The 22,949-nt window shown below is 38.8% G+C and overlaps 1 protein-coding gene across 12 annotated transcripts in view; it reads right to left on the reverse strand.

The window, feature by feature from the left end:
* neo1a (neogenin 1a) overlaps positions 1-12,394 on the reverse strand; it is a 96,662-nt gene extending 84,268 nt beyond the window's left edge. For 5 of the 12 annotated variants that reach the window (XM_048263443.1, XM_048263438.1, XM_048263442.1 and 2 more), the window contains exon 1: positions 11,768-12,390. In XM_048263443.1, coding sequence (XP_048119400.1) covers positions 11,768-11,855 — 88 coding nt within the window. In that variant the 5' untranslated portion in view covers positions 11,856-12,390. Of the gene's footprint in view, positions 1-11,767 lie in introns of all 12 variants that reach the window. The other 7 variants (XM_048263436.1, XM_048263441.1, XM_048263439.1 and 4 more) reach the window with 3 other exon arrangements.
* Positions 12,395-22,949: the final 10,555 nt, after the last annotated feature.

The raw sequence follows: 22,949 nt of genomic DNA on the forward strand, positions 1-22,949 counted from the left end.
CTTTTTCCTCTCTCTAATAGTTGGTCGCACCGGTGCGACCTCCGATTTTTTTTAGTCGCAGAGTGTATTTAGTTAAATGTTTTTTTTAATGCATAGCATTTTACCAGTAATTACTAGTAGCTAAACATATTTAGTCATTTGAATGCTTCATATTGACGTTTAAACTATAACACTTAGGCATATCATTAATGTGGTGTGTAGGTCTAATTGAGAGCACATTGGTGATGAGCATAGATATATATACTGTCAGTATATTTATCTATGGGTGATGAGTAGGTGTAGGTGAGGTGAGATGAGTAGGTGTAATTGAGTGCCTGTCACTTTAAGAAATACGTGAGAGTAATTTAGCCTCCCTTCAGCCTGACGGTTTAAGGCTAGTCGCTAGTGAATAAAAGTTGTGCATAGTGCAAAAGGATATGTGGCTGCAATTCATTATGTTTTCTATGTCATTAGATAAAATAAATGTTCAAAAAACTAACAAGTCGAAGACAATCTTTCTGGGATCAAGTGTTGACGCGACCTGAGCTAGCAGGATAGTTACCAAGGAGCTCTTTCCAGATGTAAAAGTTTGCCATGGTTGCGTAGCCTATTTGCGTATTAAAGCGCAAAGTGGTTCTATCTCTCTCGCTCTCTGTGTGTGTGTGTGTGTGTGTGTGTGTGTGTGTGTGTGTGTGTCTGCGTCTGCATGAGGCTATGTCCGTCCGGTCAATAGCACCGCATTCACGCCACTTTGTGATTATACTAACGTCATCAGACAGGCTGTAAAAGTGTATGCGGGAATTTCTCGCATTATGATGGCTAGAGTTGCGGGACTTGAACAAATTATGCGCAATACCCGCAATCCCGCAGTGAAATTTAAGCCCTGATCCATTGCGAATGACGACGACGAGGAGGCTAAAAGAAATTGGCTGAAAACCTGAGCTTAAAACATCCCCTGAAATGTTGTTATGTAGTATGTTATGTATGTTCATCATCACTGCGCCAACTGAAGAAAACCTTTACCCAAAGCTTTATTTGGGTTATGAGAAGCCACCTGAAAAGAAGCAACGAAGAGTCGTCAGGATGAGTGTCGACCGTCAAGTCTCAGCAACAGGTAAGCTAGCCTAGTAGGCGGCTAAATTTGGTATTGACACATGTTTTTTAATGCAACATTACGGTAACATAGAGTATACACACTGTGTTAAAGGCATCCTTGATTTTCTACGCTTCTGTCTTTCGTTATACTTAAGGGGAAAATTCCGGTATTTAGCACTTTGAGTCCCTTTTCTGGTTTGTTTTGGATGAACTAGAGTGGTGGACACCGAAATTTTGACGACTGGTCCGGTCTCGACTTTTCTGACTCGTTTTGAATCGCCTTTGACTACTCAGAGTGGCTGCCAACAGGCATACTCAAGCAAGTCCTAAAACAACCCTTAACGTTCGTTTTCAAAACTGTGCAACTCACCGAGTGGTTATTGGTGTTCGTTGATTATTAAAGTCAAATATATTGGCGCAATGTATGATTTCCAGCCGTCTTATTTGCTATTGTGGAACTATTTTATCAGACACCTCACAACCGCGTATAAACTTCTGCTCAATATTTGAACCTGAAGCATAGACGGTGGCGCAGTAATATCAACGTGCAATGAGTCTTCCAACAGAAATCAATGAGATTTTACAAAATGCCAAATAAAACACGACAGAAACTGTATTTCACTACGCTACTTGTTTTGGAACATCAACGAACACCACTAACCACTCCGGTTCTACTTGGATGCCCTCATACAATCATAATGCTATCTCCCGACCGTTGCACTCCTCAAACAAATGACGCTCTGCCACCTGTACGTTCAGGCCAATCCAAACTTTTTTCATCTGTTGTTCCTTGTTGGTGGAATGAGCAGTTCCTACTAGAGCAGGGACATCCCTCTCCATCTTCAAAAAACTCCTGAAGACCCAGCTCGTCAGAGAACATCTCCTCTCTTACAACTAGTCTTGCTGATCCTAGCACCTACCACCTGACTAGAACTGACACTTGACTGTTTAAAAACAGCACTCACTGATGCACTTACTTCTATTGTACTCTCTGATGCACTTATTCCTATTGTAGGCCTACTCTACCTTTTTAGAACCTGTCCTAGAATTGTTAAGAGAATTGCTTTAAAAAGCTTAAACTGTTTACCATGTTAGTAGCTTTGGCTAAAAATGTGTCAGCCTAATGTAATGTAATGTAATGTAACCAGTATTCAACACTCTTGTCTCCTGTCTACAAGGTTTTGCACCAGTCAGGTCAGTAACACACTAAAAGCATTGGATAGAGGTCCATGTTGAGCACAACAAAGACCTCATTCCATGGCTGCCCCGTGACACAAAAAAATAAACTATACCACAGGTTTTTCTGCAACATTTCCCTGATGTAGATGTGTATTTTTCTATATTATGTTGATATGTTCCTATATGTATATTGTTGGCTCTATTGTATAGTATGTGCCCATATTACTATTTGTCTACTGAATGTAAAAGTTACTATTACATGTCTATTTGTTACTTCTACTGTACATGTATATTTGTTGAATGTATAGAGAGCCAACCTACCAAAGTCAAATTCCTTGTGTACCGTAAGTATACATACAGTAACTGCGGAGGGCAAAGGTATATTTATCTTGCCGTTTTTTTTTTTACTCTGTGAGGTTGTGTTCCTACAGTGCAGTGTAGTGAATGACAGACGGCGATTTTTATATCGATCTTGTATTAACCGGAAATGAATTGAATGTTTCTCAATAAAAAGAGAATTAAAAGTGCATAGCTGGAAAAGTGCTATGTCGGCGTGAGGAGTTACCAACTGTAAGGGTATGCAGTGCACTTGCTGGCCCTGTTTCTTTGGTAGACCAAGGAAGGATTTTACTCGTACTAAACAATTCAAAGGATGACTAAGAATTTCATTATCTTAGCTCTTCACATACAGTAGAATGAACTTGCATAGCTGATCTATTAATCTAGATGCATACAAAACCCGAGGGTTATCCATACAAGCTACATTTCAAACTCTCTTCTCCCTCATTAAGGAAAGGCTGTGGGGCTGTGGTGCAAAGTGGGAGAGTAAATGTAAGTAAACAGAATCCTCATTACTTTTAAATAACCCCATTAATTAATTGGTCCACATTAAATAATGATTTCAATGCCTTTGATGAAAGCTTGAGTTTTTGCTTTGAAAAGCCATTTCAGCTTTTTATACTTCTTGTTTATCCTCAGCTATTCACCATTTTTGCAGAAAGAAAGCAAATCCCTGCATCAAGGCCAGCATTTATAACAATAGCCTTATAACTAGGCCTAATCACATAGTGCAGTAGACAAGCAGAGCTCATAAATATGCCCCAAATTCCAACACTCATGTGCTGCAAGCCAGAGCGAGCCTTAAGACAACTGTGTGTGCAAGCTCAAGTGCACATGCATACTGTCCATCAGCTCTGCATCGACCAGCATCCTGACATAAAAAAAATATATATGTCAGATATTCACTCAAATGACAACCAACACCCCACAGACTAGCTTATATCTTAGTGTGGTGAGACTTTCATAGACTTCCAGAATATGGTAAAAATTCTGCCTCCTTTTCAGTTACACTTGCTATATCATCCAGTGGGCTATCAACACTTTAAAGGCTAGGCTAGGCTAGAACATGCATGTAGCGTTTCCATCCCTGAGCTATGTTCACACTGCAGCAGGCTTCTAGCTTCACCTTGGCCATGAAGCAGACTGATGGGAAGAGCCAATCATGAGGCTGGGAGGGGGACAGATGCAATGGCTCCGTATTAGATTGCAGTAGCCTAATAGGCCTGCGTCTGTGTCCTGCGCATGCAGCGCATGTTGAGAATTGTGTCATCAATAATTGGATCAATCAAAATCCAATTACTGATACAAAATACCAGAGTTTAAATTGGTATTTCTGTCAATGCAGTTGGGGCTGTCAAATATTTTCTTTCTCGATTAATCGCTGAAATTCACATGATTAAAAATTCTTTCCATAAGTCCATATTAACAATGTAAAGCAATTATTACCAATGTATCTCGATTGGGAGTCAAATGGATGCAGTGAAAGTTACTTTATGAACTCAACTTTAAAGGAATACGCCACCCAATGTCAGTAGTAATATATGTTCTTACCTTAACTTTCACAAGTTGAGTCATACCTCTCCCGTGTCGGTACGTGCACTCAAACGGTCTGGCGTGCGGCGCGAATATGTTAGCATGTTGCTTTGCTAGCGGGCTCAGACATAGCCATAGAGGGAGGAAGATGGCAGTAATCAAACACATCCACGTTTTCCCTACTTAAATACAGTTGCACGAGTAGTTGATAAAAATGTGTACGGTCACACAACATGAAACGTGCCGATTTTCCAAGCGAATAAACAGGAGAACTACAATGTGTGACACAATAGCACTTGGGAGTACTTCAACCTAGCGTAGTAATATTAATTAACACCTAATTGTAGATCCTATCCACCACAGAGTTCAGCCGACCCTCAGCCTCCCCCTCCGAGGCACACACAGTCATTTTCATAAATAGAGACAACCTGCCTTGCTGGTGTTAGTTTGAGCTGACTTAGCAAAGTAGCAGGAAGTGGTAAAGTAGATTGTGAACAATCATGGTTATAACATGCATTGTGAAGGGTTGTGATAACAAGCAGAAGTATTATAGTGATTTCATGTTTCATAGAAATTCCGCTTCGCTGCAAACGGCGGAAAACATGGCTGGGATCTACAATTAGATGTTAATTAATATTACTACGCTAGGTCAAAGTACTCCCAAGTGCTATTGAGCCACACATTGTAGTTCTCCTGTTTATTCGCTTGGAAAATCGCCATGTTTCATGTTGTGTGACCTTACACATTTTTATCAACTACTCGTGCAACTGTATTTAAGTAGCGAAAACGTGGATGTGTTTGATTACTGCTATTTTCCTCCCTCTATGGCTACATCTGAGCCTGCTAGCAAAGCAACATGCTAACACATTCGCACCGCGCGCCAGAGCGTTTACAAATATTTACTCATATTTTCATTATCTTTGAGTTCAGTTCAAAACAAGGAACTTTTCATATTGAGAAATATGCACAATTGCATGTGCAAAATGTAGCCTAGGCCTACAGCACATTTCAATGAAGTGCAAAACAAACAGAAATAGCCTAGTCCATATACATTAATTATGTTCAGTTCAGTTAACTAGTTCAGTTGAAAACGTGTAACAGTGGAGTTTACACAATGTTTAGTAGATTATGGCTTAAATTTGAAGTGCTTCTGTGATATTTTTATTCCATGTCGACTGTGCCGATTTTTTGACAAGCGTCCTTGACAAGGCAGCCAGAGCTTCTTTTGCAGCTCAAGTCGGCGGTGGTTTGTACAGTAAGTGTCATGAATGTAACAGTTCTAAAATTGTGATAGCCTTGTTGATAAACTGTGTATTTCTTTTATGTCTGAAGCATTAACTTCAATCCTCCGTTGGCCAGCCTAAGCAAATTGCTAGCAGCAAGCTGGCAACACCGAAACCACTGAAGGTAGAGAGGAAATTAAATAATTTAAACAAAGAAAATCACAAATGAGGAAAGACGTATACAAAGGCTGAATGAATGTGAGAATTGGAGACAGACACTGGAGAAGGAAATTAAGGAATCATTCCGCGTCAAGATCAGACAAAATCCAGGAAAATGGTTGCTGCACCGTCTCAGATTTTGCTGAAAGCTTGTCCAGTGTTTCCCCTACAGTGTATTTAACTGGATTTTCAGCGCCGCTGCAACATAATATCACGAGATTCACTTAACACATTGTAAAAGCACAACGGCCAACGTCATCTCGAAATTGTTTTCTGAAAGTCTTGAGTAAGTTAAGTGCATCAAACCGCGACTTAGCCTCTCATTATTCAGGACATATATGCGGCATGATGTGTCAGGTGATTACAAGCCCAAAGACAAGTCTGCAGCCCATATGGCTAGCCTACGTTCTGAACACGGTTACATTGTTTAGCTATCCGACTGATGGGGTCTTGCTCCGCCACAGTGTAGCCTATGGTGTCATCGTTCACTTGTAGGTTACACAATAAATAGCCTACTTATAGGCCTGGTGACAATAAAAAATGATATTAGTTATATTTCATCCTTAAACTGTTTGTATGCCGTGAATTTTTGTAGCCTATGCCATATGTTAAGCTTGAGCAATTCCTCTGATCCAAAGCATGCTTTGACACATTGACACTAATGTGAAACATGCATCCTCCTCTCCTAGCCTACATCAAATAAAAGAAACCAATTCATGATTACCGAAATGAATTTAACATGGGGGGAAAAAAGTTTGTTGCGATTTAGCCTACTGTTGTGATGCGGTTCTTTCTGCTGATTGGATTTACGTCCGGTGTCGTCAACTCTGAGAACTCTTGCTCCGGCTGACAATTTTATCCAGAGAGCTGATTTCCCAAAGATGAGCCTCCATCAACATTCAACGACAAATTATTAAAACGTAAATAATGCAATAGAGTAAACCAATGTGCTACAAGGTGTATGGTCTTAACGTTAATTGTAGCCTAGACTTGTAACGTTAGCGTAGGGCTACATGTAATGTTTGTATGGGAAAGCTAGGCGAACAGAGTCTAGGCCTGTTTAAACTTTCTGATAGTTAAAGGAAATATGAGCATATGTTGGCATATAATGATAGCCTAAATTCTGTCCACTTAGCTATAATAGGCTATCACAAACAGACCTTTTCTACGTTTATGCATTAGACATAGGAGCCTACATTCTCTTATCAGAAAGGCGTGTTCTCATAACTTCAGCGTTCTCTTGACGGTGAGACGAACGGTCGCGACTTCAATCAAGTAGCCTAGGTCCTTTTCGAAGTTAATTGTGAGTGAGTTGTATGGTAACTGTGGGAGTGATGTAGAAGAAAAGTGAGTATTTACTTTTTTATACGTGGGTTTGTTGTTTTGGGACTGAGAAATAGACTACAAGGAGAGCATCTGGCTACGTGCATGCGTGTCAGCATTAATGGCCCCCCAACAATTCAATTCAATTACCAAAGAGCCTTAGAGATGTGCTTTGAAAAGCCCAGAAAAATTAAGTGCTCGCAGATTGGGTGTGGCCTTTGCCATTAAGACAAATTTAAATAAATTGTAAATAATCTTTTTCTGGGTTGTGCCATTTAATTTTTCTTCTATCATTTTTAACCAATAATGTAAAAGAAAGCTGAAAATGTCCACAAAAGAAACACGAAGGTATGATATAAAAAAAAAATATATATTTTTTTTTCCAGCAGCACCGCTTTTTTCTAGGGGAAACACTGTTGTCTACCTGATACTTATATGGAATTGTTAAATTCCAATGTTTTCATACATTTTTTCACCCTTGACTTTTTAAGTTGTACACTCTCAGAAATGCCTTATCTTGGAGGCCATGTTTGGGCATTAATTCCTTGAAAAGTATTATTCCTAACTAGGGGTGTCACGATTTCGATTTTATATTAAAATTACATCTCAATCTCGAACTTCAAACTCAAAGGTAGAATCGACGATGCAGCCACACCCCCAATGTCACGTTCAGCATGTATGCCAAGACGGACAAGCGCAGCCAGTTATAATATACACATCAACCTAACGAAATCAAAGCCCCTCTTGCTACTCTGAAATCTCCGGTGTGGAAGTATTTTGTTGTTCATTCACGTCAATTAACACTAACTTAGCCAACTCAACTTACCAAGTGAAAAAGATGATCTAGTTACAGTCCAAAATGACTAAGGTATAAAATGCAAATTGATAAGTACATATTCCATGAACACTAACCTTGGGTCTCTTAGGAGTGTGCTGAAACAATCAAATCACCATTCTGTGTTGTTTCATTTCATGTTCAGGTCTCCGTTTAGTCTAATGTTTGTTCTGTTTACATTACAACCTCGAGGTTGGAACGGTTTCAAAATAAAAAGCAGTTTAAAAATTCCTGGGTGATGCACGACAGCCATTATGCACCACAACGCTCACCACACATCAGCTTGAGGTGGAGAGTGAGGGGATGAATAAATGAGTCAATTTCACAAGGGGATGACTAGGGGACCAAATTGACTGAGTTGAATGAGCCAGGTTAGGAATTTAGCCAGGAGATCAGGGCACTACTCTATGCGATAAGTGCCCATTCTTTGTAATATTCCACTTCATCAAGGCACCCAATGTCATAAAGCAGCAATGAAGTAACCATTTGGTGCCTCATGCATGTAATGCTGGAGGAGGACACACCCGTATTAGATGTATCGTCATACAACACATGATTTGTCATCTGCACACCAGTTACCAGAACAGAAGTATCAAATGAAAATAACTTTAAGAACTAGGTTAGTCTCCAACAGAAGATTGAATTCAAAAGGCAATAGAAGTATCAATAAGGAACATTATGAACTAGGTTAAACAGAAGAGTCCATTTAAAAGTGTAAGATCTTACAGAACCACAAGTATCAAAGCAAAAACAACAAAGTTAAAGTCCATCTTTGACATTTTCCCCTCACATTTCTCCTAAATTGCCCATTTAAGAGCTAGGCTACTTTTAGCCTTGGGATTCTTTGTGAATGCGAGTCCAAATGAAAGCAACAGAGGGTAACACAGATTTTTACAATAAAATAAGTAAAACTGTCCAAAATTAAACATCCCTTCAGCTCAGAAGATAACGCCAAACAACCTAGAAACAAACACTAATAAAGTTACACATTAAAGTGGGGAGATGCTATTATCCAGAATGTGAAATAATTTCTAAGGGATTGACACCAGCCATTTGGGCTAGGGTCATTCCACGTTCAGTTCAACCAGGGCCCACGCACTTAGGTCTCAAAAAATTCTGAAAAAATTACCAGGTGTACCTATGTTACCCAGGAGACACACTGTAAAATTACTCTTATGTAAGATCAATACTTTCCAAGATACAGCCAGTTTTATAGGGGGAGGGGGTGTCGATTTTGCTCGGCCTCTTTTTTTTGTCAAAGTTCACAAGCCCACAGCGCAAGAACTAAACCATGTAGGAGGCTCAAATTGTGCATGCTGGTACATAAATAGGAATAGTATGTAGCAAAATCGTCAAATCAAAATTAAATCGCTAAATCAAGAGCCTATGTTGAGTAAAATTATGTCTTCTGAAGGCTTAAACAGAGCCCAGCCAAAAACTCCAATAAAATTTGTATCAACTTTGAGGGACAGCTATGACCATGCAGGATTATCCAGACCAAACGTGACGATTTTGCTACATACTATTCCTATTTATGTACCAACAGAGACCTAAGTGCGTGAGCCCTGGTTGAATTGACGTGGAATGACCCGCTACTGTTTTTCCAGTCAATAAGGGATAGGCCTAAATATTACATAAGCAAACATATTTCCTATCCTGAAGTGAAATGGAAGAGTCAAAACACATGGCAAAATATTCAGAACCGTGCTTTGTAGATCAATTAATTTTAAACATCAACAAAGACTTCACCAGAGTTTCACCAGAATTTACAAGAGAGGAAGTCAGAGCCAGTTTCTGAGGATGGAGGGTACAGGCCTACTTTTCCTAGATGGACATCTATGTACCACACAATTTAAACACTGTGTGCCTTCCAATTTCCCAGTTGGATAATCTGACATCTGATGGTCATGGTTTTGTTGGAAATTAGAAATTGGATTGTTACAGTTCCCACTGAATACTGAACATTAACATTAACATTAACAGTTCACTGTATAGACAGCCCAAACTATTAATACATGAGGGCAGGAATATTTGTTGATTTGCTTCACAAATGATCACAACTAAGCTCAGGCTCCTGGAGCTGGAACTGGAGCTGCCGAAAAATTTGGAAATTAAACCTGCCCAATATCCTACCAGTGTGCACGACGAGTGCCCAACCAATGACTTGCAGTCATCCTGTTCCGTTTCTGGTGCCGGCGAGAGTGCCAGCAATCCTTGTAACTCTTGAATTCAATAAAGTATCTATCTATCTATCTATCTATCTATCTATCTATCTATCTAGTCTTGGTTCATTTCTTACTACACATCTTACTTCAACCGCAGAGCACTATGAATTCTTCAAGTCAACTACAACTGTCATTTTGCATTTGGTAACAGAAAGTCATGTAGTCTGATAGGCCATTAAGAAGAAATATTTGTCCCAACATTTGGGATGATCTTTCTGAATACAAGCTATGATTTTCAATTTACTCAAACACATGTATTCCTCTCGCCTTCCATGAACCATCATGAAGCAAACACATTTTGCTTCAGGCAACTTCAGAGCACACAAAATAGTGTGTGTGTGTAACAAACAGATATTTTCAGTTGGAGAACCCACAATTAGTAATTTGAAACTCTGCCCACAAGTGTCCAATTCTCCTCCAATTCTCTGGAATCAATCAAAACTCCCGCAGGAACTCCCCCGTTCCCCTTAATCTCCTGCTTTTATTACTTTCCAGACACAGCCTGCCCATTCTACCCTGCCCCCATACCTTCCCCTCCCCCTTTTGTGGTGGTCTCCAGGAAAGCCTGTGATGTTTCAACGCAGCACAGACTCTCGGTGCTACAGAGGCCTTTTTACCTCATATCATCCCCCTAGCAAAACAAAGCCTACCAAGACCAGCCCAACAGAAAGCTTTATTGTTTTTGGCATAATATATGCACACGAGTTACCTGTGGCGCAGTACTCATATCTCAAATAACTTATGCATCCATTGCAATGATTTAATCATGACACGTATTACAAATTAACAACGTCCATTGATGTCGCGTTATACACAGAGATCCTTGCACTGAACATTCCGGGTTTTTAACTGGGAACATCCAAGGACTTCGCCTTTCCTTCAATTTAACGTTACGTCCCATCAATGTCGTTGCATTTGTTATTTAACGTTAGCACACTGAAAATAGCTTGATACCTCGAAATGACAACAGCAACGTTAGCAAATTTGCAATCAGGCTACCATATTGTCGGCGAGCTGCGGCCATCTAGTTAGCATTTGCTACTACTGAGATGTAACAGGCTTTTTTTTAGCACGAGACACAGCTTGTTTTAATACCGCTCATCATTACGTTAACGTTGTCCAACGTTACTTAATTAATGTGCGGTTGCCCAACCAATGACTTGCAAAGTTACGGACTTCTATCTGACGTTAATAAGTTTACTGTTAAGTTACAATATAAATCGTTTTTCTTTTTTTCCATCCAAGCTAGCAGCAGTGTCATTACTTCTTTAGCTTCAAAAAGCAAAATGAAATTATCCGTCTTTAATTCCTAAAATGCTACTAGCTGCACGATCTCTTTAAAGCCCCAGTGTTCAGGTAATAACAGCTAACTATTAGCTAGATAGAAGCAAGATAGCGATGCATGGGCAACTTACAGCTAACTTATAATGGAGTCGTTTAAAAAGGTGAGTTAGTTATTTCTTCGGGGTGATTATGACTATGTATGCTACCCACACGATTTCCTTCTTGTTGTATCAAATATGACATGCTACAATTTCAAACACATTTGACCAGCTCAACAAAGCATAGTTGAGCCAACGTTATCCACAAGCAGACAAGTGGCTAAGAAACGTTAGCTGTTAGCCCACAAGCCACTTGTATCTGGTGAGACTGCAGCAGCTTGGGGGTTAACGTAAACTGCATTCCAGAGCTTGCCTTTGTCGACATCCAAACATAATGTCAAGAAAACAAAGCCTACTCGCAATTTATTGTCATATTCATAATACCTACAATGATTAACGTTGTTCGAGGCATGAATTCGTGTTTGTATACGTTACCTTTGTCGACATGAACGGCCATGTTAAGCGGGTGTAGAAAGGTGAGACAGATGAGAGAGAGCAGCAAATCTGCTCCCCGCTCGGCCATCACTTTAAAAAAAAATAATCCTCTCAGAAAATCCCTCGAAGAAAATCCGTATTGTGACTGAAGTCCCTAACACACGCCTTTTCCTAGATAATAAGCCGAAGAATCTTCCCGAGTATAACCTTTGCAATACGTGAAGACATTCGGGACCAGTTTTTTTCCTGAACAGACCAAACGAAACATCAAGTTAGGTAGCCTAACGTTAACGTTAGTTGGCTCGCCCGGTCTTCGTGTAGGTAGGTAGTCAAACACTCACGCGAAAGACTGATCCTCTAAATTGTTCAGCCGTTTGAAAAAGACTCAATCCATAGCGATATGACCGAAAACATTCCCAGAGATTAGTAAACACTTTCCACTACGGGATTAACGTTATCATTTGATTTATGAGGGGGGAAACAATGCTAAGACTTGCATTCCAAGAACGGGGACGAGGGGAATCGTATGTTAGTCTGAAAGACGATCACTTATCCAATGTTAAACGCAGCCTGCTTGCCACGAGCAACAGCAGCGCAGAAGAGCAGGAATTCTGTCTGGAGAACGGGAAAACAAGGGCTGGAATACAGGGGGCTCTGCATTGCTGACGCAAGAATTGGCAAGTACTAAGGCATGGGGTGGCTATCTGGAAGCAAGTTTCGGGCGAATTAGGCATTTCAATAAGGTATTGCTTGCACGTAGGCCCAGTTCCAAATATTGAAACTGGAAATGTGCTGAGTCCCAAAATTCTGTAGGCTAACTTCAGCTCAAGCATTCTAAAAACAATCGGGCAGTTTTTAACATAACATTTCTTTAACCACCCAGTAGGCCTCATTCACCAACCGTTCTTAGACACTGTTCTTAAAACCCAGTCCATCACTAACCTGGCTATAGGCTAGGCCTAAAGCCAGACTCGAATTCTTATCAATTTTTTTGTCTGACGTTACACCATTGGGAGTTGAGTGTTTCAACCCAGCCTAGAAGCCAGCCCGAATTTACCCCACACAACATGAGGATGCCTAATGCCTTAAAGATGCAGTCAGGGATTGCGCAGAAAGTCGCGTTTGTTTATGTCTATTTTATACAGACTATGGTTTATGTTTATATTTAAATTATTAGCAGATGGTTTTGTCCAGAACAAAGTGCTATACATATATTTTAACCAAAGACCAAGCGAAACACCAGAGAGGTCCTCCAGTATTCCAAGAGAAACTCCACACAGGGTTTCATTTTTGATTTGGGGACAGCGCTTATTTTGGGACAAAATATTATAGGCCTAATCTTATAGAAATATTATAGGAATACTAGGCTATAGGAATTTGGGAAGTACTGACTACTTTAGAAAATACTATAGCGGCTATAAGGAGGTATTACAGAACATCACATAAGTATTATACACTGCTATATAAATCTTATAGGATTATAGCCTATTCCATCAACCTCGCTAAAGCCGGCTAAACCTTATTGCCATAAGGCTTGCTAATTTTAGTGAGTTCCGTTCCATTAGCGTGGTTTATCCTATTAGAATTTATGCCACATAACTAGTCTGGTCCATATGTGTTGCAAAAAAAAAAAAAAAAAAAACAGTCGGAAAACGAGTTCCAAAAGACGGTGCAGTCAACCTGTGCTTCATGTTCTCATCACTTGTAGCCTACAACTTCAAAAATAGAAGTCAATTTTTTTTCTGACCGTGTCACCAAGCATTGATATGATACCTTGCCATTTAGTTGGGCCATTCTACAGAAACGTCCATTTCTCTGTCCTGACACTTTAGCCTACAGATGTTACATTTTGAAAAACACCTAATTGTTGCAATTTCTTTGTAGGCCTATTTCTAAGTAAAACTATATGCTAATTGAACAATTACATGTTTTTGAGCCAGCAAAGTGGAAGTATTTATTTTTATCTACACAGTAGCCAATCAGAAAATAACTGTATTGTATATGGGTAAAATTTAACGCAACAACCAATGAAAAACGCGTATCCTGGAATTGTTGAACGTGAATTATTGAACGTGAACCTGTTACCTACTTCTTCCAAGTTTCGTTCACCTTGGAGCTTCGAGCATCAGTTCATGGTTTCAGCACATAGTAAGTCGTCTTTTAATGTTACAACAAATCCACAACTTGTTTGACACAAACAATGACAACGTGACTGCTGCTATAAAGAATGTTTCCCAGATAATTAGCATCAGTAGTTCATGACTGTCTGTAACTTAGGCAAAAGTTTCACAGCCTGTTCATTGACAACACTTGCTCAGAACAAGTAGCCTATGCCTAGTCATACTTTCGTTCACACGATGACTGACATATTGTCACATTCTAAACATCTCTCTCTTTCCAAATAGGCTTAATCATTTTATTAGCACTAAACAAATTAAAGTGTATTGCATAGCCTATTGTTATAGGTCACTTTTAAAATCACGTCATATTATATAATTATATCCTGGCCGTGGATGCATTAATCATTGCATCTGTATTCAAAAATGTCGGGTAGAAAACAATTAAGCATCCTCTCATTCACCCTGAGAGGAAAGCCCCCTGAAAGGTCCAGGTTAGTGGATGCTCAGAGGTGGTGAAAAGGCCCATTATTGAATTGTCAGTGCCATGTGTCAAATCATTTCTTTTGCAGATCTGAGCAATTATAAATTATACTTTTGCCCCATTTTGACTTAGGAGGGCATTGCTCCTACATACTTTAGCCAATAATCAAACGTCTGCTCTCTTTTGGAAAGCTGAGACACTGTTGGAAAACAATTAGAATAACTGTGTGATGTACTGTCACAAAGTTACAAAGGCTAGATTATTCTTTCATTTTTCTACCGGATAACAAGCATCTTTGAACTGACCACATTTCAGCCCTCTAGGTCTTGACTTGATATGACTTAAGTCCTAGCATTAGGTATTGTCATGCTGTGCAAAAGTAGATCAATATAGAATGACAACATATGTACTTTAGACCATTATTTGCCAAGGTATGCTAATGCATTTGGTAAAATGCCCGAAAACTCCCGAAAACTCCCCATATAGGACTTTGGGTTATCCAAAATGCATACTGGCAATCAAATGCTTACTGCAAATGAACCCCACATAAGCATAATCTTGGCCTCAAATGAAAGGTAATACTCTGAAGTTTCATGCTTGCCTTTGGATTGTAGGCTACTTCAGGTTCTGATATGACTACAGTAAATATGGAATAATTACAAAAAATACAAATCTTTACAATTTCTATTTCAATCCAATTGGTGTGTATAAGACGGGCTATATTTCTTCACAACTAATATTGGATCAACTGATAACTGACCTGGGGCTGTATGCTAGCTGGTGATGCTAGTTGTGCGTCTAAATCCTCACACCCCTAACCTTAAGAACGCTTCTAACCGCTGAGTTGGAAGCCTGGGCTTTTAGCACAGTGGTTAGAGCGCTGGCCTCCCATGCCAGTGTGTGTTGACCTGGCGGCGGCGGGGATTGTCGACGGGGAATGTCACTCTTGCCTGTCCTCAAAACTTGAGAGCCCTGAAAGTAGACCAAAAGAATAGATTAACAAAAATGGAAAATATGTCGTAAAATTAAGGGGAGGATAAAGGATTCCTGTTCGATTTACAAGCTCCGTCTACAGGATTTTCATTAAAAGAACATCGAAAGAGAGAAAAAAATAGATAGTTGCCTACATAAATTGGAGAATAATTAGCCTGGGAAACCCAGAAGAACTTCTGGCAAATTTGGGATTTGCTCTGCTAGTCTGTCTGGCAAAGAGCCCATTCCAATTTTCCTAAATCCAGGCACCAATTACAACCGTTGAGGTGGGCTTTACAGTACCGATATTGTGTTGGTTGAAGCAGGGTTTTTAAAAAAAAATCAAAGATGGCTGCTGTCAGGGAACAGTGCTTGTTTGAAGCTGCTATCACGTCGATTTTAGGCAGGGAGTCAGAAGAAAGTTTCCCGTACTGCTCCCTTATGTTGGAATGTGCGGAAATGTAAAAAAAATGAAGGGATACCTATATGTGATAGTTAATTTTACAACATATTTTCCATTTTCGTCAATCTATTGTTTTTGTCTACTTTTCTACCCCCTGCATGAGCGGACATGAAGCTGACCGATGCCTCTCTTGAATAAACAAAGGATGCGGTTAACTTAAGTTAATGGAACGGCTTCAGCCTCAAGTGAAAGTCTGTGCTACTTCAAGCCAGGCTGTTGTTAATTCCACCAATAAGGCCTTTATGGTAAAATGGACAGATGGAAGCCATTTTTGCCGGGAGTTTGCCAAAAAGCACGACTCTCAGACCATGAGAAGTAAAATCATCTGGTCTGAAGAAACGAAGACTGAACTATTTGGCCCTAATTCCGAACGTTGTGTGTGGAAGAAACCAGGCACTGAGCTGCACCGATGTTTGTCCTTCTTTACGCTTTTCTCATCCTCTTAAAGGAACTCTGGATGTCATTAGTGACCATTGGGTCCTTGGTTACCTGTCTGACCAAGGCTCTTCATCCCGGATTACTCAGTTTGGCCGAGCGGCCAGATCTAGGAAGACTGTTGGTTGTTCCAAACTTTTCCATTTGAGAACGATGGAAGCTACTGTGCTCTTGGGCAATGCTGCAAACATTTTCTTCTATCCCCCAGATCTGTGTCTTCACACAACCCTGTCTCGCAGGTCTATGGACAATTTTCTCGACCTCGTGGCTTGGTTTTCACTCAGACATACATAATCACTCTAAAAAATGCTGGGTTATTTTTTCAACCCAATCACCGGGTTGACACTATTGGGTAATTTTGTGGGATTGTTTCGTTTTTTTTACTCATGTTGGGTTATTTCTGTAACTCAGCTTGTTGGGTTGATAGTTTAGGACAGTGCCCCCTCCTCTCCCCCAGAGTAAACTACCCAGCACCAGGGTGACTTTAACACAGCTGCATAGCTATCAACATGCAATGGAAATCAGGCTATTTCAGAAGGTATATCCCACCTTTGCTTAAATAACTCCTAAACGGTTTTGTTCAGGGCTTAACTGTGATACAATATCTTTGTAAATTACGTTTGATTAAAATATTTCATTCATCGGTCCCAGCTTTCCCTGCTATTTGGGTCGTTATTATGTCTAACATTTAAATGAACAACATTTCAACACTAAATGAATGATCCGTAACTGAAGCCTATCATCGGATGCATATTACATGCCTAGTAATATGGGTAGGCATTCAGCGTGTTTGAAATCATTAATTCCCATCTTTGCAGAGAGAGGAGAAGTTTTGTGTGAAAGGAATTAAAGGCCTGTCTCATAGACAGATAGATGGTACAGTTCGGTGATTTTGGAAAATAAAAACCTGGGCTATAAAGCCCGTAATTAGCTTTACGGAAAGTGTGAAAGTTATTGTGAGTAGTGAGTGACTTGTACGTGGAAATCCCTCTCTATACATCTGTTTTTTTTTTTCTTTTAATAGTGAGATATCTATCACACTGTAAGAAAATTTCCCGTAAAAAAACAGGAATCAACTGGCAGCAGAGTTTCCAGGAAGTTCCTGTTATTTAACGGTGCCCTGGTTTAACATTAAGTTAATGTAAAATAACAACATTAATTTCCTGTAAATTAACAGGAAACAACTGGCAGGATTTCCAGGAGCTTCCCGTTGTTTAACGGCAGACTACCATAACATTAAATTCCTGTTAAGTATATAACATCATTTTCATAACAAGAAAAAATGTGATCTTCACGTTAGTTACACAACAGGTCTTTAATTTTTTACAATTACAGGAAACAAGTGCCATATATTGAGTTCATCCACTCTCAAATGACCATTTTAAAGATAAAAATCAATTTTTTCACATCAGTTACTTATTTGTAGTTTAACAGATATTTTATTTCACAGCACTTACTTGACAGTCTTAACAGTAAAGTAATCTTTGAAAGATGAAGGGACATGAAGCAAGATAATAGTAAATAGTAATTCAGGAACATGTAGACTGACTATAATCGTATTTCAGGATCAGGGAATAAGACACAGAAAAATTATCATGGAAAATAAAAACATCGCATTAGGCTCGTGTATCATGTATGAATGTAAAATGTAGATACATAGTAGTATTTTGAAAATCGGATTTCAAAGAACAGGTAATAGGATACAGAGGAATTACAATGGAAAACAAATACATTGCATTAGGCCCGTTTAAAATGTAGACACGCTTATCTAGTAGTATTTTGAAAAATCGTATTTCAAAAACAAGGAATAAGGTACAAAAGAATTATCATGAAAAACAAAAACATCGCGATTGGGCTCGTGTATCAATTATGAATGTAAAATGTAGACACATTGATCTAGTTGTATTTCAAAAAATCGGAAATAAGGTACAAAAGAATTATCATGGAAAATAAAAACATCGCATTAGGCTTGTGTATCACTTATGTATGTAAAATGTAGACATGTTATCTAAAGTAGTACTATTTCAAAATCAAATAAGATACAGAATAATCATCACAGATATTTATCAATTATCAATATCATTGCATCGCATTGGCCTTGTGTACATGTGAGAATGAATAAACTGACAGATTATGTCCAGAAGAATTTAAAGTAAGAGATGAGTATAAATGATAATCAGGAGGGAATCAAGTAACATTCATGAGAAATCAAGTAACATTCACTTTACTTATTAGTGATTGTTCTTAGGCTTCTTCTGGGCCTTTTTCTGTGAGAGAGAGAAAGAGAGAGAGAGTTACAAAAACTGATAGGGTACACTAGGATTCATGTAGAGGAAAATTGTGCCAAAGTGAATGAATCGGATGTGAATTTGTAACGTTAACACACTTTCTCACAATGAAATTAACTAACATTTATTACTTACTGTAACTGCATTTATATTTGATTTAATCAGTTGTATGAAGTAGAAGTATAGTGTTATGTGGTTATTACAGCAGTACTATGCATGATTGCTCTCTTCAGAGGGTGTAATCCTGCATAGTAGTGCTTATAACTACATAGTAGAACTACTACACCCCCAATACATACCACACATAAAACAAACTCTGGTTCGAAAGTGTGACATGAACTTACCTCTGGAAGAATTCAAGGGTGCACGCTGCCTCCTCCTGATATTGCAGATTCAGAATATAGAAGGTGGAGAAACATGTCGCAATCCCTGTTAGAAATGTGGCGAGGTTGGACCCTTCACAAACGATTAAGGATTCAATGCTGACCATCCACTTTTGATGATTACCTTGTCGTTCACCTGAAAAAAAGAATTTATCATATTCAATTTAAGATATAGATCCACATGTCAACTATGATTAGATTCCTTTTAGGATTTTGTCCAAACAAAATTCAATACAGAAAAAAAATTTAGTGTTCAAAAGTTGATTTAAATATGTATATGTTGATCATTATTACTCTAGTGAATGAAAACAAACATACCTAGTAATATCAGGCGAGGCGTCACAGGTAGGCTTGGAAGACTCAACATCAGCTACAGTCGCACATCCCTTAGCAAAAGAAAAGAAAGGCACTGAACAACTCTTCATGATGTGTGTGTGTGAGTGAGAAAGTGAATGTAATCTCTGTGAGTGTGTTGTGTGTGTGTGTGTGTATGTGTGTAAGGAGTGAGTGAATGTGAGTTGTCTGCAAGGTGAGTATGAAAGGTGTGTGTGTGTGTGTATATGTGTGTCTGCCATTGAATGATTAAAAGTGATGAGGCAGGTGTGATAAGATGTTTGTGTGAGGAATGTGTGTGCAAAGTGAGGGTGCTTGCTTTTGAAATTGTCTGTCTTATCAAAACCACATTGTTTATGGTTTCTATATATGTGTGTCTAAAGACCTAGATAGATAGATAGATAGATAGATAGATAGATACTTTATTGATCCCCAGGGGAAATTCAAGACCTGCATGTCTCTTTAATTTGGCAATCTGGAACACAGCATGGAAGGTCTATATCGGGTATATTGTCATGAATTTAGGTATGGCTCACATAAATAGACGCAGTGGACTGATGCCCACATATATGACATGTAAACATCTTCCTGTTGCATGCCGCTAGCTCAAATGAACTCCGGAGGAATACCATACACGTGTCATGCAACCACCTCTGCTATGGAAAGCTAGCTAGGCTACTAACTAGCATTAGCTTTCTAAACTGTCAACTGAAGGACTACACTGATCCGTTTGTGCCATATTGTTTATACGGCCACTGGTTTATTAAACTGATGATGTTAAGCAGACTTAGCTAGCAAACAGTGTTATAGCAGGTAAATCACGCGAGTTAAACTTTAAAAAACTACGCATACCCTACTCATACCAACACTTTTAGATGGCTTCAGATTGCAATGGAGAAACGTAAAATTTGATCAACAAGTGATAGCGATAGCATGGCTTAAAGCTTAAGGCTGGCGTGGTTTTGGCTAGCTGAATAGCACTGCTACTAACTTCGTTTCAGCAGGGTAACATTCAGAGATGTTGTATTATACAACTTGTATAAACATGACCAGTGTGCTTTCAAACGTTGTATTTCTTGTCAAAGATGACAGATAAACTCACCTTATTGTGTTGATGGGTTTGGGTATGATTCCAACGTATCGTCTTATCTCAGCAGACAGCTTCCCATCACCAGATCGAAGGTAACGTTAAGATAACAGGAAGTACGTGTGTTCCAGAATAAACATTACGGGCGTGGTAAATAACAGTGTTGGAGCCTGATTTTACACATTTGTCTTACTAATGACTGGAAAGTCCTGTTTATTGAAGGAAACAGGTGAATAATGTTGGAATCTGGGTGTAAATTTACAGAAACTTTTTACAGTGCAGTAAAGAAACTTTACATTTAGTGGCAGCAATGGGATGCTTTTAACTACATTTCAGAGAGTGGGTGCGCACATCCAAAGAAACTTTTCTGCAGGTGCCAGACAATAGTGTCAGACAGTAGAAAAAGTTTGGTCTGCACACTGCAACTGCTCCAAAATATAAACTTTATTAATTTAAAAGCAACGTTTCGATCCCCTTGGAAACGTTGCTTTCAAATTAATAAAGTTTATATTTTGGAGCAGTTGCAGTGTGCAGACCATGCTTTTAACTACAACCACTGGGTGGGAGCCATGATGCAAGAGGCTGCATTCATACCACACAGTGGATCCTTGGGACCCAGATTCGAGTCTGACCTGCATTCAGTTCCTTATTCCTCCCTATCTCCGTCACTCTCAACAGTCCTTTCCACATAAAGGCAAAACCCCAAAAATATCAACTATACTATCCAGTCACTGAACCATGTGGCTGGGACTCAAGTTGGTAGAAAGTTATTTGTCCAAATTATAACACCCTGGAACAGAGTTTACAAATGTGTAGTGATGTAATCAGTGATCGAGCGAAATCTTTGACTTTCGTGCACAATTGCATTTTATTGAGCAGGCAGGAATCTGTTTCAGCAGTTTCCTGCATTTTCCATTGCCCTAAAACATTTATTGCTGTGAATGACACAAGATCATACATACAAATGCAAATCCATTAACTGTATTTTCAAATCCTACAAACTGATGGGAAAAAAAAAACATTATTTAATATTTTGATAAATTCTTACTGAACTAGACAGAAGCTCACATTAAATAAAATAATAAAATGGATTAACATTGATGAGTGGAAGGAGTCTAGTTCTCATGTGATGCTTGCTACAAGCTGAATGAATAATAGTGACTTAAAGTCATGATTTAAGGAGAAGGAAAATGGTGATCTCCATATGGCACTGATAAACTGATGATTAACTCCTACTGGCAGACATACTGTGGGGGATTAGGACTGTATTAGAAAGCTGTGGCAGAGTTAATGCGATCATGGTAAGCACTGAAACCTATTAACTTGGGAAAGATCTTGTTGAAGGATTAGGACATCATATGTCAGATGGACAAAAACGATTCTCCAGCAATCATTGCCAAGCTGCATTTCATCATGCTAAAATCAATCTGTTCCACTCTCGAAGTGTGATTAAATCAATACAAGGTAAATAGTATCATGTAGGGAAACAAGAACAATATGCCCTTGGTGCAAAAAGAACCTTTCATATACACACACACAAGAAAACATTTTTGTCCAGCTTGTTTTATCAAGCTTGCTCTTTAGTACAAATGTAAAATTACTTCTTAATTTATCTATTATTAGCTCCATGTCATCTATTTATTTTAAACATTTGAATATCTTAAATGTCTGAAGACTAGTGAAACAATTAATACAAGGTCTTCAGTCATTACTTTTATTGATAAATGTGAGGTGCAGATCCCCCCACCGTTGTGAATTTATTATCGCTCAAATTCAAGAGGAGGAATATCTCAATGGCAATAGACATGGCAGTGTAAGATTTATCAACATATTGCTGCAGTTCTTGGTCTTGATCAATATTGAAGTTCTTGATCTTTCATAGGTGGTGCAGTATGTACAGTAAGTAAAATGGTTGATAAAATAAGTCAACGGCATGCCCTAAAAATGAAGGTTAATGGTGTCTTACATTCTCACCATTGAGTGTAAACTCTAAGAATAAAAACTGACAGATGGCATGACACTAATGAAATCCAGGAGGGATTGACAAATGTGGTTCACTGAATTCTTACTTATTTTTTCTCTTAACAACAAACTATGCAACTATACAGCCTTTGGCAAAAAATATGGAATCACCACTCTTGGAGGACATTCATTCAGCTGTTTTATTATTTAGAAAAGACAAATCATAGATGTGCCTCAACCTTTATTTTTCTGTAAAATATGAACATCATGGCTTTGTGAAACAGCTCAAAACAATTAACAAAAATGGTATAATTTAAGGCAATTTATTTTTCAGATTATGTAGAGGAAAAAACTTGAATTACTTAATCCTGGAAAAAAAAATGATGGAATCACAAACCTAAAACATCACAATTAGTACTTTGTTGCACCTCTTCTAGCTTTTATGACCGTTTGAATTCTCTGAGGCGTAGACTTCATTAATGTAGAACAGTATTCTTCATCAGTCAGGTTTCAACTTTGTCGAACAGCAGCTTTTGAGGGTGCCTTGTCAAGCAAAATTTTCTTTAGTTTCCACCATTAAATTTCAATGGGATTGAGATTCAGATTGTTTGCTGGCCATGTCATTGATTGATATGTCTTTCCTGAAGAAAAGTTTTAA

This window comes from Alosa alosa, chromosome 14 (genome assembly GCF_017589495.1).
Source record: "Alosa alosa isolate M-15738 ecotype Scorff River chromosome 14, AALO_Geno_1.1, whole genome shotgun sequence".
NCBI classification, from domain to species: Eukaryota; Metazoa; Chordata; class Actinopteri; order Clupeiformes; family Clupeidae; genus Alosa; species Alosa alosa.